Source organism: Cotesia typhae, unplaced genomic scaffold, assembly GCF_013202065.1.
Source record: "Cotesia typhae breed Kobodo isofemale line unplaced genomic scaffold, CoteBio_Ctyphae contig_50, whole genome shotgun sequence".
NCBI lineage: Eukaryota > Metazoa > Arthropoda > Insecta > Hymenoptera > Braconidae > Cotesia > Cotesia typhae.
Window position 1 is genome coordinate 2,960,001 of NW_027423758.1, and position 16,393 is coordinate 2,976,393.

Below are 16,393 nucleotides of genomic sequence, written 5' to 3' on the forward strand. Positions count from 1 at the left end.
CTTGGGAGAAATTTTTTTATGAAAAAATGATTTATTTTTATAAATCAGAATTATTTCGATTCAGACAACGTTGAATATAACTGTTTAAATTAAATTTTTTTATTCAAAAATCTCTGCATAGAAACACTTCTTAAGAGGTTAGGGGTAGTCAGAATTTTCAAAAAATCGATTTTTTTTTGCATTTTCTTAAAGTGTAATATTTTTAAAATATTGTGTGAAAATTTGAAGTGAATCCGACAAATTCTTTTCGAGTTATTTAACAATGACCAAAGGACACTCGGGTGCTACGTGGCATTCGAGAGCAGGTAGCTAGAAACACTTGCAAGCAACCGACCTTTCGGGTTTCATTGTCATGAATATCTCCACATTTTAATGTATGTATAATTATATATATTATATATATTATACATACTATATATTATATATATATTATATATTATATATTATATATATTATATATATTATATATATATATATAAATCCTTCTACATATATTCACAATTTGTAGGTAGTACAAGAATTGAAAAATAATTTTTGGTTGCCAGTATACCTGTAGTCGTTGCACTGATCAGTCGATAGTTTTGTGATAAATTATTTCTCAAGTGAATTAAATTATTAACCATGGGACGTGATTCGAGAAAGGTTTCAAGAGAACTCCGGAGTTCTGAAACAATTAATAAGTCGCGTTCAGTCAAAAGAAAGAATGTTTTTAATCCGAAAACAGCCGAACGTGATGAAAGTATTCAGAGTACATCTTCTAAAAAATTAAAACAAAATACTGAAGATGATGTACCTGAAGACAGCAGTACTGAATTTCGAATAATAAATTTTATTCAGGTATTCACTGCAATTTCTGCTCTTATTAAATGTAAAAAATGTGATGGAAATGTAGTGTTTCAAACAGCAAGTACACGTGGGCTGGGATTCAAAATTGTAGTTGCATGTAATAACTGTGGAAATGAATATATTCCTTCCTGTTCTTTCGTTGGGCATTCTTATGAAATAAACAGACGTTTCATTTTTGTAATGAGAATACTAGGAATAAGATACGAAGGATTGTGTAAGTTTTGCGGCCTGATGGACATGCCGTCTTTTTTAGATAAATCTACGCATACAATTTTACTGAAACAGATTTTGAATTGTAGTAAAACCGTCGCAGAAACCTTCATGACGAAAGCTGTGAATGAAGAAAAGCAAGCAATGCCAACAACTGAAAATGAAGATATAAATCATCTAACTGTATCGGGAGATGGAACCTGGCAACAACCCATACAAAGTCGCCATCAATGGCGAAAATCCCGTTTATTGGCCGATGTCTGGCTGTCAACGCTTGGCCAATAATTGGTCATTGTTAATGGGCCATGTCTGGCTCTTTACTGGCCGCCATTGATTCCCTATACAAATGATACTTATTTAATATCCGTTCATCGGCCAACGTCTGATTATCAATGCTCGGCCTAGCGTTGGACACTGTTAACGGGCCATATCTGGCTCTTCACGGGCCGCCATCTATTCCTCGTACAAATTATAATTACGCTTAATTTTTTACTAGCAACTGTTTGATATTTCTAGACAGGGGACATGGAAGCAAAATGGGTCCCTGGGGGTAAAATGGGTACCCCAATTTTTTATTTTTGTTCACTAAAGCATTATTCAGATTCAGAAATTAAAAAATAGACATATTTTTTTTTTGTCTTTATGATGCTCAAGTGCACTTCCCCGATCACTTGGGGCCATGGCTCGCTTTACCCCTCTCGCCCCTACGTAGTGTTTGATCGACAGTCGATACTGAATTTGTTGCTCATGCGCAGTAAATTTACAGTCAGCTGACTCAATGCTGTGTTTTTTTTTTTTTAATTTGCGTAACATTATTTGTGTTTTGACATACATTTAACATCAAATTTTATATTAATTATTTTCACTATGTCTAAAATATATAAGCGTGTAAAAAAATTTCGAGAACTAAAAAAACTTGGAAGTAATAGTGTAAATAGGGTAGATTTTGTAAATAATGATGGTAGTGAAAATAACCCGGAAAGTGTAAATAGTATTCAGCAACAAGAAGAAAATTCTTCAAGTGCTGAAAATGTATATAATAGTGATAATGATAGTAATGGTAGTGTCATAAGCCAAACTGAGTGCCATCGTGATGATAATGATCATAATAGTAGTGAATTTAGTTATGATAACAGTGATACCGATAGTGAAAGTGTAATAGACGAAACTGTAAACGTAAATGAGAGTTTTAAAAAAAAACTTCGACAGTGGGCGTTAAAAAATATAAATAGTTTACAATTGAATGTCATTTCTGAGTTGCTAATTTTATTACGAGAAGAGGGCCATCCAACCTTGCCTAAGACAGCTCAGGCATTGTTACAGACAAAACATCATCATGTGAGCCAATCAATCGTAAGCCTGAAAGGTTCCAATTGTGATTACAAATATTTAGGCATAGAAAATGGACTGAAAAAAATTATTTCTCCTAATATATTTGTTGAGCATACAATTGAAATAATGGTTCATATTGATGGTATGCAAATTTATAAAAATTCGCAAATTCAATTGTGGCCAATCACGGTAAAAATATTTAATGAAAAATATATGACACATCCGTTCATTGCTGCGATTTATTGTGGAGACTCTAAGCCTGCTGATGTTAACGAGTATCTGTCGGATTTTATTGAAGAATCTAAGAAATTAATTAATTCAGGTATTTCTATAGATGGAAAAAAATATGATTTCAAATTAATAGCCATTATCGCAGATTCGCAAGCTAGGACGTACATCAAATGCTGCAAAGCTGCAGGTACTTTTTATGCGTGTGAGAGATGCATCACAAAAGGAGTATCTGTTGGTGAAAAACGTAAAAAGAAAAGAGTTTATTCTGAAATGGATTGTCAGCTTCGCACCAAGAAATCTTTCAAAAAACAGACTCAAGCCGAACACCATAAAGGCGATTTTAAGTCTCTGCTCACGACGTTACCTGGTTTTGATCCAGTAAAGCACGTTGTATTAGATTCAATGCATTTATTGTATTTAGGAATAATGAAAAACTTATTGGAATCCTGGATATTGCGGAAAAGTAAAGCACGTTTAAGAAATTTAGAAGTGAAACTTCTGCGATTAAAATTATTATCGCTTACCCCATTCGTATCGTCTGAATTTCAACGCAAAAAATTTGATATTAATGATTTAGCGAAGTGGAAAGCGACCCAATATCGTTTTGTGTTATTATATTGTGGGCCAGTTGTGTTAAAAAATACTTTATCCAAACAATTATACGATCATTTTTTACTGCTGTTTGTAGCCTGTCGAATTTTACACTGTAAAGATTTAATGATCAAATTTAATAATTATGCGAAAGAATTATTGAGAAAATTATTTTTTTTATTACCATCGCTGTACGGTGAACAATCACAAACTTCAAATTATCACAATTTAATTCATCTAGCCGATGATGCGTTGAATTTAAATTTACCACTAAGCGATATATCAGCATTTTGGGGTGAAAATCATATCGGGAAAATAAATAAACTTGTGAAATCACCTTACCAACCTTTAACACAAATTTTAAATAGACTATCTGAATTAGAACATGAAGAGAAACTAAAAATTAAAAAACACTACATTATTAAAAAATGTGTTATTGATGAAGTTTCAGAACATATTATTTACGAAGAAATAAAATATGTGATCATTAAGAGTGTAATTATCAATAATATCTATTTAAATTCCACACAGCCTGATAATATAATATTATTAAAAAATAACACAGTTGTCAAGATTGACAAACTGTTGGTAACTAAAAAAAATAAAAAAAGACCTAAAATTGAAAATATATATATACTCGGTCGTAATGTGATGGATGCTAATACGCTGTTTGAGTACCCTACTGTTTCAATGGATGTTGGTGTTTTTGTTGGAGAAAAATTTTCTGATTCATCAGAGTTGTTTCCAGCAAACCTAATACAAAATAAGTGTCTTTTATTAAAAAACAATGAAAAGTTTAGTATAATATCCTTACTTCATGCCTGAATTAATTTATTAATAGTAAAAACATGTGTTCATAGTTGTAAGTGTATAAGTGTAAATATGTGTAAGTAGTTGCATGTATATGTATACTTTGTTACATATACAGTTTTGTAGTACGGCTGTGTATGGGAATTAGTATGTGTGTATACGTGGATAGTTGAGTATATATATATATATGTATATATGAACTCTGGTTATCCAAGAATACAGTAGCGACATCAGGTGTAAGTGTTAGTGTCACGTGTTGCCGGTGTTTGCTACAAAATTCGAGACGCGAGTTCTCAGTATATTGAGGTGCGGTAAATAAAGAAGCAGCGTGGTCAAGTGTCTAAAGTGGTTAATAATAAAAATTTATTTTTGTTTAAATACATGTAAAGTTTTTTATAATAAAAATACTGATAATTAAATAAAAGTACAGATGGATGACATTGAAGATAAAAATTCATACGTTGTAGTGGAATTCCCAGGAAATTCGACTGGGAAAAAAGACATCGATCTTGTACCGTCGAAATGGATTACAAAAGAAGATGGAGAATTATTCTGTCGATATCCACCTTCTGAAGAGTACAATAAACTAGATAAATATGCTCAAGAATTAATTGATGCGTGTGAAAATTGGGAAAAATATGCTGTAACAATTTTGACTTATGCAGGTAAATAAATTATTTTCAACTGTACTTAAGCAAGTTAAGTAGGAATAATAATAAAGCTATAATTTTTTTGTTTAAATAGATAGCTATTCAAAAGGAAAAAGGCGTCTTAAGCGGGCTTATAAGACAATTGAGATCAGAAGTACTGACGATGATCATAATCAAGAAATTACTATGCCAACAGTATTCTCAAAGCAGTCTATCAATGACGAATTTCGCTCAGTACCAGCGATGGAAAATCATCCTTCAACTTCTAGTGGTAAAAAATATTCAAAACATAAACAAAGTAAGTAAAAAAAATAATAACCAAGATTTTTTTTTAAATATAAATTAACGAATTTTTTTTATCTATGTCGATCAAGATAATAGTATTACAATTTTTTTTGGAAAAAGTTTAAATCAAAAATAAATATGTTTTTTTTTTTATTGATTTTTCATTAACAGTTAAAATAATTTTTAAAGCAATAATAATAAATCTATTGGAAAACGAGTTTTAATTAATAATTAAATAATTAGTAAAAATTATTAATTGATACAAGTATAATAAATAACTTAATTCTTAACTAATGATTTAAATAACCTCAATTGAAAGTTGCATTTCCATTTGATAATTAAAAAGCTTGTCATTTAATTTAATATATCAATTGATTTAAATCTTGATTTTTTGTTATCTGAAAATTTTTAGCTATTGACATTGATTATTTTAAAAGATAACTGAGATAATTGCGAATTAATAAAAAAAATGATTTATTTTTCGCAAGTCTGATTTACATTGAATTTTTTTACAGAAGAGAAACTAGATGATGATGAAGTGGAAGCAGCTGATGAGTTAGCACCTATTATTGAAGCTCATGAAGTGTTTGATTTCGGGTAAATTCAAATCTCATAAAATTAATTTTTTTATGAGAATTATTTCAAAGGATTTATATTTTTATTTATTTAATAATTATTAAATAATTATAATTACCAATAACAAATATTAAAAATTTATTTAATAATTATTTTCAATTTATATTTTTGTATAGATTCTATGAAAGAATATATCAAAAGAAAATTGACGATCAGACTACAACATTGCACCGTTATCTTACGAATGAAAAAAAAGCCTTCAGTATGATATAAAGAAATATTTTGAGGAAATAAAAATACTCTTGTCGCCAATACTTCTTCAAGACCTCCGGAAAGTCTTTCCACGGCCACTTCAAGCCTAGATGTATCACTTCCTTTGAAGACACTGGAAGAATTTCAAGAATTCGATGAGGAATTAAAAATATCGAGTCAAAAAAAAAAAAGTGTTGGTATTTGTATTTATTGTAAGTGTTGGTAAGGTAAGTGTTTGAATTTATATTCTGAGGGCTCTTACTATTTGCTTTACTTATATTTTATATTTCTAGATTGTATTGTTTCGGGTTAACGTTTACGGGGAAACTACTGTTAAGGGCTGCATTAATAAGATGGCGTCTGCTATTTTAACCAAGAATATTGAAAAATTTTACTCTGGTACAGGAAAAATTGTAAAAGGTGTCGGCAAATTAAATTTTAGTAACACCGAAACTTTCAAATGCATGAAAGGTATTGAGAAAATCTTTTTATTTTAATTTTATTTGAATGGTTTAGAGTTAAAAGAGTGTTTGTTACAGAAAAATTTTTTTTCCTTTTAGAGAACATTTTTTTAGCTTAAAATTTATTTTAAAGTTTGATTTTCGTTTTGCATATGTCATGAAAAAAATTACTTCTTACTTTTCACTTGATGCTTTTACTCTTTTAATTCTAACCCGTCAATTATTAAATATTTGTCATAAATAAAATTTTGATTATAATTTATTTTGCATATTCCAGAAGTTGTGAGTGAAAAATTTGGAAACTCCGAAGAATGTAAAAACTTCGCGGGGAAAGTTGGCCGATGGCTTTCAGGTTGCGGGGACCGAGAGAACGGGAGGAAACAACGATCTCTATCGGTTTAATAATAAAAATACGGTAACTACCTGTAAAAATTTCCATGATTTATAAAGCAAATAAATCTACCTATTAATAATAATTCAATTGGTTTTGAATAATTTTTTGTAATTAATCCATTGCTGGTTGTCAATAACGGCCCAGTAACTTTTGTTTCAGTCGGCCGGCAGTTAGTTGTCATCAATGGGTGGATGATTCTCGCCATACTCAGGCCATTGCTGGTTGCCATTAATGGCCCAGTAACTTTTACGATTGTTGGCTGATAGTCAGTTGCCATTAATAGGCCAATAACTTTTTCTGGAATTGGCCGATAGTCAGTCGCCAGTATCGGCCCGAGGTTATCATCCAGCTGCTAACCGTTCATGGGCCGTTAATGGTTGCCATTGCTCGCCCATTAACGAGCATCTCGGGCGCAGCAATGGGCCATTAAAGGCCCTGTTTCCAAACTTCGTATGGGTAGAGCATACCTGCGCACTTCGCGCTCGAGGCATGCAATAAAAATAAAATAATAATAATAATAATAATAATAATAATAATAATAATAATAATAAATATTATTGTTATATAGAGTAAGGTTTAAACAGACCGCGCAATGAATAAAAATATCGCGCATGCGCAGTAAGAACCTTTTTGAAAATCACATATGTGTGTGCAGTTATAGTAAAAAAAAATTCAAAAAATTATAAAAGAAAATTCGATCAAAAAAACGTTTTCTCGTAATTGAACAAAGAATATTTATTAAAGATTGAAAAAAAAATCCCGTAGATATTATTATATTAAGAGCCACGTCGGTTTAAAATTTTAAAACTATTTTTTAAGAACAAACAACGAACAAACGATAAATTTGCCGGGTCTATTACGAACAAATGCAGAACAAATAATTTAACAAAAAAGAGTTTAAAAATGTATTCATTTCTACTAACTTAAAGAGCTCTCTGCTGTATTATTACTTAAAAAACCAAACTCAGCCCCCGAAAGATTTAGTGCATAATGACGTCATCCAATGTGAAATGATTAACTGTCAGTCACATTTTTTTAATAATGACATAATGACAACAGGTGCCGCGGTCAACAGATTATGACATTTTTTTCTCAGTGACGCCTTTGTTATTATTATTATTTCTTGTCATTTAATATATCGGCGGATTGCAGTAACATGTAAGTACTTTTTATTTACGTAATTAATCTTAATAATATAATTTAAATATTTTTACTAACAATATAGTCATAAAAAAAAATATATAAATTGGTTCCATATATCAAATAATTAAATTTTAATAGTCGAACTTATTCCTATTTGTTTCCGATTACTTTACATTACGGTTAGGTTTTTATTTTCAATTATTATGTTTACGTAAAATTATTGAGTTTCTCAAATTTCATTTACGTTATAAATAGAATAACAATGTGTGATTTTCCTTTTATTACAGCTTAATATCCAAACAATGGCCAGTGACAGAGGTAAATAAGCAAAAAAAAAAAAAATAAAAAAAAGTAAAATGATGAAAAACACATATTAATTTAATTAAAATTCTTTATTTCAGAAGAATTCAATCGAAATCTCGAGGAGGCGAGAGAAGCAGCGTAGCGTGCTGCTGACCACTATTATTTATTGGTCCAACAGATGAACGGTCAACGTTCATCTCTCGGACGAATACATATCAATCAGCAGCAACTGGTGCCGGAAATGCAGCTGATTCGGCTACCACCGCCGCCACCACCAGCTGGAGAACACCAGCCGCAACAACAACAACAACAGCAGCTGCTACTGTTGCCGGAAATGCCGCAACAGCCGCCTCAAACTACTCGTATGTTTTTTTATTAAGAATTCGCATTGAATATTATTAAATTAAATTTTTCAATTTAAACATATATAATAATTAATTTTTATTTTTACAGCCCGCCATCTTTCAGCTGGAAACAGCAGCGAGAAATGAAGCATGGGGGAGGCAGGAAAGGGCGTGGCTGGGCAAATCGGCGGGGACAAGGGCGTGGTCAGGGTCGACCGTACCCCAGGGGGCGGGGAAACCGTCCCGTTATTAATTATAATTATTCTTGAAGATAATTATATTTATTAATATAATAATTATTAATAATAATTATATTTTTGCCCTCCGGGCGAAAAGTGGCAACTTTCATCCCGCTGCGCTAAACAAAGTTGTGCCGCTTTCGGGTTTCGTCGGACAAAATTAGTATATTACACCCCTTGGGAAGGAAACTAAGAAAAGCCTCAGATCACATGTAATTGTTGGCCGAGGCGAAGCCGAGGTCAACAAACATGTGATCTGAGGTTTTATTTTTTACTTCCTAAGGGCTTTATACTATTTTTTTGTCCAACGAAGGCGGAAAGTGGCAATTTGGTTTACCGCAGTGGGACGAAAGTTGCCACTTTCCGCCAGGAGGGCAAAAAAATAGTATACAGCCCTTAAGAAGTAAAAAAGTAAACCTCAGATCACATATTTGTTGATCTCGGCTCCGCCTCGGCCAACAACACATGTGTTCTGAGGTTTTCCTTATTTTTCTTACCAAGGAGTGTAATATACTATTATAAATATAATTATTATTGATGATAATTATATAATAAATTTAATTATCACTTCTACTATTATAATAATAATAATAATAATAATAATTATTATTATTATTACTATTATTATCATTATTATCATTATCATTATTATTATTAATATAACTATCATTTGTATTATTATTATTATTATTATTATTATTATTATTATTATTATTATTATTATAACATAATATATAATATATTACTAATCAAATTTCTGTTTCGTAATTTATTTTACTCGGACTTTAAATTTCTAAGGATGTGGCTACAGGCACCGCAAATGAACGATACGGCTCCTTATACGTGTGATATTTTTTAAATAAAATACGAATTTCCCGGTATTTCGTGGCGCTGCGTAGACATACGGTGCCGTATCGTTCACTTACTGTGCCTTTAGCCACATCCAATTTAAGTTCCTCATTGTGTCAAGTATATGTTTATCCGATGTTTCAATCATCATTTCAACTAGATACTTATAGATGCAGTTAGGTGGCACTGTATCGTTAACAATCTAAATCGCCAGAAATTTGAATTTTTTATTGAGTCAAATATACATTTATACACAATTCCAGTCATTATTTCAATTTGATATTTGTAGCTGCATCTAGGTGGCACTTTATCGTTAACAACATATATATTAAGATTATTTATTTATTTTGACGATTTTAAGTGTTGTGAGCGTTTCTCAAAACACGCTTTTAGTGTCTATTCAGTTCGAAACTTTACTATCATCTTTAGATGAAGCCGCAACAGAATAAGTTACAGCATTCAAAAAACGCGCTTTTTCTGGAAAAAATTGATTAAATCTCGACTAAGCGCAGTTTAATTTTACTGTATTTATTTCTGATTTGATGTTCAAATTTATGCGGTAAAGGATATCTTTTGTAAAATGGCGACCGGAAAAGATTCCTTAGTATCCGTAAAATGTGGTCAGCGACGTGTCAGCTCTAATAACGGTAGTTTTATCACATCAGATTAGTCGTTAGATGGGTGAACTAAACCAGTGCCGTATTAAGAAGAATTAATTTACAGATTTCACCTGACAATTATGAAATATTCATTTAATAGATGGCAGTCAAATGCTCATGATTGAATGCAATTGATTTTTGATAAAAATTTTGTGGCCATCTGTTGAATGTACCTTCGTAATTGTCAGCTGAAAATTTTTATTGACTTTCTTTATACGGCACTGGTTTAGTTCACCTGTCTGGTAATGAAAAACTGATAAGATGAAATTACCCAGTTTAAAGAGGGCACATTGTCGCCGATCCGTAAAGTGTCCAGTGAACTTGGTTCGACTGAACACGCTCATTGTCTTTACTTAATTGTTAAGTAAGAACTTCTATCTTCGAAACACACCCAACCTAATGATGATACTTCGGGCTATAGTGCGCCACCTATCTGGACAAATATTTATTCATAATTAAACTTATTGTCAGTGTGGCCAGATCGTGCTCTTTTCTTACCCCCACTTTGTAGGACAGTCATCTGACTATACTAAAAGCGGTACAAAGTGGGGGTAAAAAAATCGCACGATCTGACTACACTGCTTAATGTTGCTTTCTAATGTCGGTTTATGACTCTTACTTATGGTTATGTCTACTGTTATGTTTACAATTATACGCATTAATTTAATTGTAAATTTTGTCTTGTATTCATTAACTTAAAACTTTTTAAGTAAGTTTTTTAGTGGAATTTGAGAATTATAACAATATAAGTTGATAATATATATTGATAAATCGTTATTATTCACGTAATAATAATTATTTATCCAAATATTATTATTTCTATTGTTTTCATTGTCAAATTTTTTCATTAACTAACGGTGAATTGTATCTATTCAGCGTTCATAAATTGAGATTTTCTAATTATTCCTTACGTAAAGTTTGTACTAAAATAACTTCCGGCTCTAAAAAAAATTTCTCTTTTTTTTAAGCTTGAAGTTTTCTGTCCTTAGTTTAGTTGAGAAGTAATTAGAAATTTTCTGTTTTAAACAATATTGAAAAAACGGTCTGCTGTGCGACTGGCTAAATAAAAAAAAACGGTCTGCTGTGCGACTGGTTAAAAAAAAAAACGGTCTGCTGTGCGACTGGCTAAATGAAAAAACGGTCTGCTGTGCGACTGGCTTAATAAAAAAAAAACGGTCTGCTGTGCGACTGGTTAAAAAAAAAAACGGTCTGCTGTGCGACTGGCTTAATAAAAAAAAAACGGTCTGCTGTGCGACTGGTTAACTTAATTTAAAGACGGTTTGCTGTGTGATTGATCAATTAAATTCAAAAACGGTCTCTTTTGCGATTGAATAATCTAATAAAGAGTTTTCTTGTGCGACCAATTGAAGAAATAAATTTATTGTGACGTACTTTTTTATACTTAAATATAAATTTTATTCAAGTAAATAAAGTTGAAGGTGTAATTGAGTTATTTATTATACCTTAAAATAACTTTATAAGCTTTTATTATTATTATAAATATTAATTGTAAAAATTTGATTAATAATAAAATTTGGGATTTATAGTTGAAAATTTTATTTTTATCCTTATCTTTTATTTTTTACTTAACCTATTTTTGTTATTACCTTATTAAATCAAAAATGTTTCCTCTCACAGAATCGGACTATTCTATTATTTCTCGTAATCAAATATTAGAAGATCAGCATATAGATCGATTTGCCTTTCTTCTCCACAAGCAATTTAATTATTCTTATCAACCTTCTTTATATGTGCAATATCCTGATTTAATCGAAAAATTAGACGTCAATCGATTACATATTCAAATTCTACACAGCCGTGACACAGAGTATGCTTTCAACGAAAATGATAAATATAGTACTGATCATTGGGTTTGTAGTTTTTGTGATACAAAAAAATTTATATTTTCGATTCAGCAAATAAAAACAACTTCACAAAAGTCATCAGATATTTTTAGAAAAATTATATCCCAGTTTTGAATTTAACGCAAATACAGTTGAATTCCCTGATGTTCAAGGGCAACCAAATAATTACGACTGTGGAGTTTATGCAATAGCATTTGCAACTTCTTTGGCTTTAGGAGAGTGGCCAATAAGATCTTCATTTTTATATGATCATAATCAAATGCGCCATCATTTAATTAAGATATATCAAACTAATAACATATCTAGTTTTCCAAAAATTAATGCTGAAAAAAATTTAAGTAAACCTATTTTCAATGCAATGAAAGAAAAAAGTATTAACATCACTAACTATTGCAAAGTCTTTCCAGTTTTGAATACTGATAAGAAAACGATTACAAAAGTAAATCAAGAGCCGAAAAATTTCAATGGTACAGAAAGTAGTTACTCGTCAATTAACATAAGAAAAAAAAAAACGACACAATGCCGGTCAATGATTATGAATTATCTACAGTTAATATTAATAAAAATCCTTCATTCAGCAAAATATAGAAATAAAAAGTAGTACAATTACAAAAAAAAAAGAGATTTACCAACAAATGAACGGCGAAGAAAGATTAAATCAATTTTAAATGAAGAATTGCCAACTAAAAAACGTAGAAATACCAATTACAGGTGTTCTTTACCAGTATTGAATGACAAGTATCTAAATATGGTTACATATGGAGATCAACTGCAGGATGAACATATGTATCAATTTAAATTAATTCTAGCTAATTGTTCGAATTACTATGATCATCGTGACACATTATATTTAGCAAGACCTGAAAATATTGAGCCTGTACCACTGTTAAAAAACCATATTCAAATATTATACAGTACTGATGAACACTGGATATGCTCATATTATAATACTAAAAAAATATACATTTATGATTCTTTGAATAAATTTACATTAAATGAAGATCAAACCTTATTTTTGAGACATTTGTATCCTCAATTCAATATCAATGAAAAATCATTAATTTTCATGAAAGTTCAACACCAACGTAATAGCACTGATTGTGGGGTATTTGCCATTGCGTTTGCAATATCTTTATTATATAATCAAAAACCTGAATGCATTGTCTACGAACAGAGTCTCATGCGTTCTCACTTGGCTAAAATATTTCAGACAAATACAATTAGTCACTTTCCGACTACTGATCGCAATATTACCTTAAATTTACCATCTTTAAAAGAAATAATGAAAACGAATCATAAAAATTACAATCAACGAGTTAGTCGCACAAATAAATTATTGTATAACAACAAAAACAATGATACAGAATTTCATCAAAAAGAATTATTGATAAAGCAGTCTGAAATAATAATTAATTTACCGTCATTGCCTAATGATAATTCTTCAGAAAACTCAAGAAAATTAATATCAAATATGGTGGTATTGTCGAAAATTTAATACCTAAACAGGACTCCAAAAGATGACAAGAATCATTTAGATTCGAACTCAAAATCTATTGATAGTAAGAAAATTGTAAAACCAACTGATAAGAAAATTCAAAAACAAAAAATATCAATAGCTAAAAAAATTGTGGCTAAATATTGTCGAGAAAATTCAAGAAAAAATTTTATTAAAATAAAATCTTCTGAATATTATATTAATAAATTAGTTACAGTTATTGATGGAAAAAATCTTGAGGAGAAACATTTAGAAGCGCAAAGAATCATCAAATGGTGTATGTGTCAAAGAAAAATGTATATGAAATTATTAACAGATACTTTGCATATTTTGAAGAACAAAGCCGAAATCCATCTTTCACACCTACCTATTAATTCCTTAGAAATGACCATAGATGAATATAAGGCTATGTGTGGTCCATCTCTTCATCACTCAACGACAGAACCTTATTTTTACGAAACGTCATATTCATTTGCAACAATTGAAGATCAAATTATTTCTATAAATAAATTAGGTCAATCTACAAATATACTACCTTTATTAAAAGATAAAAATGCAAAAAAAAAGTGGCTTTGCAATAATTACTGTCGAGTAACTATGGAGACGGAAATGTATGTGCGGTATAAAAACTTTCTTGAAAAATTAAGAATACGGAATTTGAATAATTTTCAAGCATTTTTGGATCAATTGTTTATATATCATTCAGTTGATAATGTCGTGGATAAATTAGGTCACTACAATTTTTGTCTCAGATCTTTTGATTCATGCAATTCAGAGTTATTATGCATTGAGTTATTATCACCTCATTTTCCTTCTGTTCGATATATTAAACAACTTATATACAAAATTAAAAGAAATTTAAATGATTTGAATCATCTAGATAAGGCATTAGAATCTGGCGATTCAGAATTTTTAATAAATGTTACTAATAAAATGAAAGAAGAAGGAAAAATATTAGATGAAAAAGAAGGAGGGTTATGTTTAGATGAAGATAAAATACAGACTGAGAACCAAGCAGCATTCCTGGCCTTTACAAAACGGTCATTGGATTTACCACGTTTTAAATGCATATCCTGTCAAAAGTTAGTTTTCAGAAAAGATATTACTGAATTGAGTAAATTGCGTCAGCCTATTTCAAATGAAATATGGAATAATTTAATTAACTTTATTAATGAGCAAGATAAAACTATGAACAGCGATTTTATTTGTAATTATTGTTTACGAAAAATTCGCTCTGGAACTATGCCTCCAACTTGCTTACTGAACAACATGTATATTGGAAAAATTCCAAATGAAATTTTCGCATTAAATGAGTATGAAAAAGTACTTATACAGCGAGCAAAAGCATTTCAAGTAGTTCAAAGTTTAGAAACCGTTGCTAAAAAAAATTTACCTCATACTATGCGAATACAAAAACTCAAAGGTCAAACATTTCATCTTCCCTTACCAATAGAAGAAACACTCAAAAAAATATGTTCTACAACTGATCCTTTGAATAAACATCATGAGTTGTACATTGTGATGCGTAGTATACCTACAAAGTCAAATGTTAAATGGGAGAAAATGATTAGCTTAGAAAATGTATTCAGAGTATTAACATGGTTAAAAAGTAATAATACTCTTTACTCTGAAATTAAATTACCACAATGTCTTCAAAATTTACGTGAATGGTTAGATTCAAAAAATATTTCATTCCAAATTGAAACGAAAGATGATGAAAATTGTGAAAATACAATAAACGGTGAAAAAAATAATGACAATAATGATAATACTCCTATCAGTATGGAACAAGAAAAAAATAATATCGTCAGTAAACAAGAGATTCTTGATAACGAAAACATTGAAGAGTTAAGCAATAAGTCAGAAAATAGAGACAATAAAGGATTGAGCGGAGAGAATCATAGTATTACTAAAGACCACAGCTATAGTAGAATGTCATCTGTCAGAGACAGAAGTATAAATTCTAGTGATCATACTTACAGTAAAATGTCATTGTCACCAAAAGACAAAGAAACTACTGACAAAATTGATATTCAAGAAAGTAAAAGTAAAACACCTCAACATCAAGCTATGATCACTCAAGTATTAAATCCAGATAGCTCTCAATATGCACAATACACTATATATCCTCTTCACGATAAAAGAAAGAATGATACTTCAACAAATATGTATCAAATGTTAAAGATTAATGAAAAAGCATTAGACAATCGACTGAAAACATTAGACTTACAATGTTTTCCAGATTTATATCCTTATGGTAAAAATGGTCAATGTGAAGAAAGAAATGTACCTCTTACTGCTTTCGAGTATATTAAAGCACGGTTAAAATCCGCCGATCCACGTTTTCGCCTGAACCAGCAATATTTGTTCTTTTTATTAAATGACGCTAACATTCGTCAGCTTAGTGCAGGTGTTTATCATACACTGAATGTTACAAATGCTCGTGAAAGATACACAGTGGAAAGTTATTTGAAACATCTCAAAGATGGTCAGTTAGAAGCAAATTTAACAACTCTGTTTGCTCGACTTCGAAATTCAGAACAATTTTGGAGTAAGCCTAGAAATAATTTGGCATGTATGACACGTCATTACGGTCCTGCAACATGGTTTTTTACTGTCAGTCCTGCGGAATGGCTTTGGGATGATTTAATTGAGTATATAAAGGAAATTAATGCTCCACATTTTGATAAACTATCTCCAAGTGAAATAATTGCAGCTGACCCAGTATCAGTTTCAAGATTTATTGACAATAAATTTCAAGCTGTTCTTGAATTCATCAAGTCAGATAGCCAACCTCTCGGTCCACTTAGTCATTACTTTTGGCGCCGAGAATATCAAGGTAGAGGAATTCAACATTT

General features: G+C 30.5%; 2 protein-coding genes across 4 annotated transcripts; both read left to right on the forward strand.

The window, feature by feature from the left end:
- The first annotated feature begins 1,333 nt into the window (after nt 1-1,333).
- Nucleotides 1,334-4,297, forward strand: LOC141531799 (uncharacterized). 3 transcript variants are annotated; one of them, XR_012479984.1, is made up of 2 exons: nt 1,334-4,096; nt 4,236-4,267. XR_012479984.1 is itself a non-coding variant. In XM_074249811.1 (2 exons), the coding sequence occupies exons 1-2, from the start codon at nt 1,924-1,926 to the stop codon at nt 4,033-4,035; spliced, it is 2,076 nt and encodes a 691-aa protein (XP_074105912.1). In that variant the 5' UTR covers nt 1,334-1,923; the 3' UTR covers nt 4,036-4,297. The 3 variants fall into 3 exon arrangements, 2 of the variants coding, with proteins under 2 accessions (XP_074105912.1, XP_074105913.1); XM_074249811.1 differs by having other exon boundaries at nt 1,334-3,705; nt 3,742-4,297; XM_074249812.1 differs by lacking the exon at nt 4,236-4,267 and having other exon boundaries at nt 1,334-3,705; nt 3,776-3,918.
- A 36-nt stretch (nt 4,298-4,333) lies between these two features.
- LOC141531951 (uncharacterized) lies at nt 4,334-5,556 on the forward strand. Its single transcript, XM_074250060.1, has 3 exons — nt 4,334-4,685; nt 4,765-4,968; nt 5,471-5,556. Exons 1-3 carry the CDS (start codon nt 4,451-4,453, stop codon nt 5,554-5,556), a joined length of 525 nt encoding a protein of 174 aa, XP_074106161.1. The 5' UTR covers nt 4,334-4,450.
- The last annotated feature ends 10,837 nt before the right edge of the window (nt 5,557-16,393 follow it).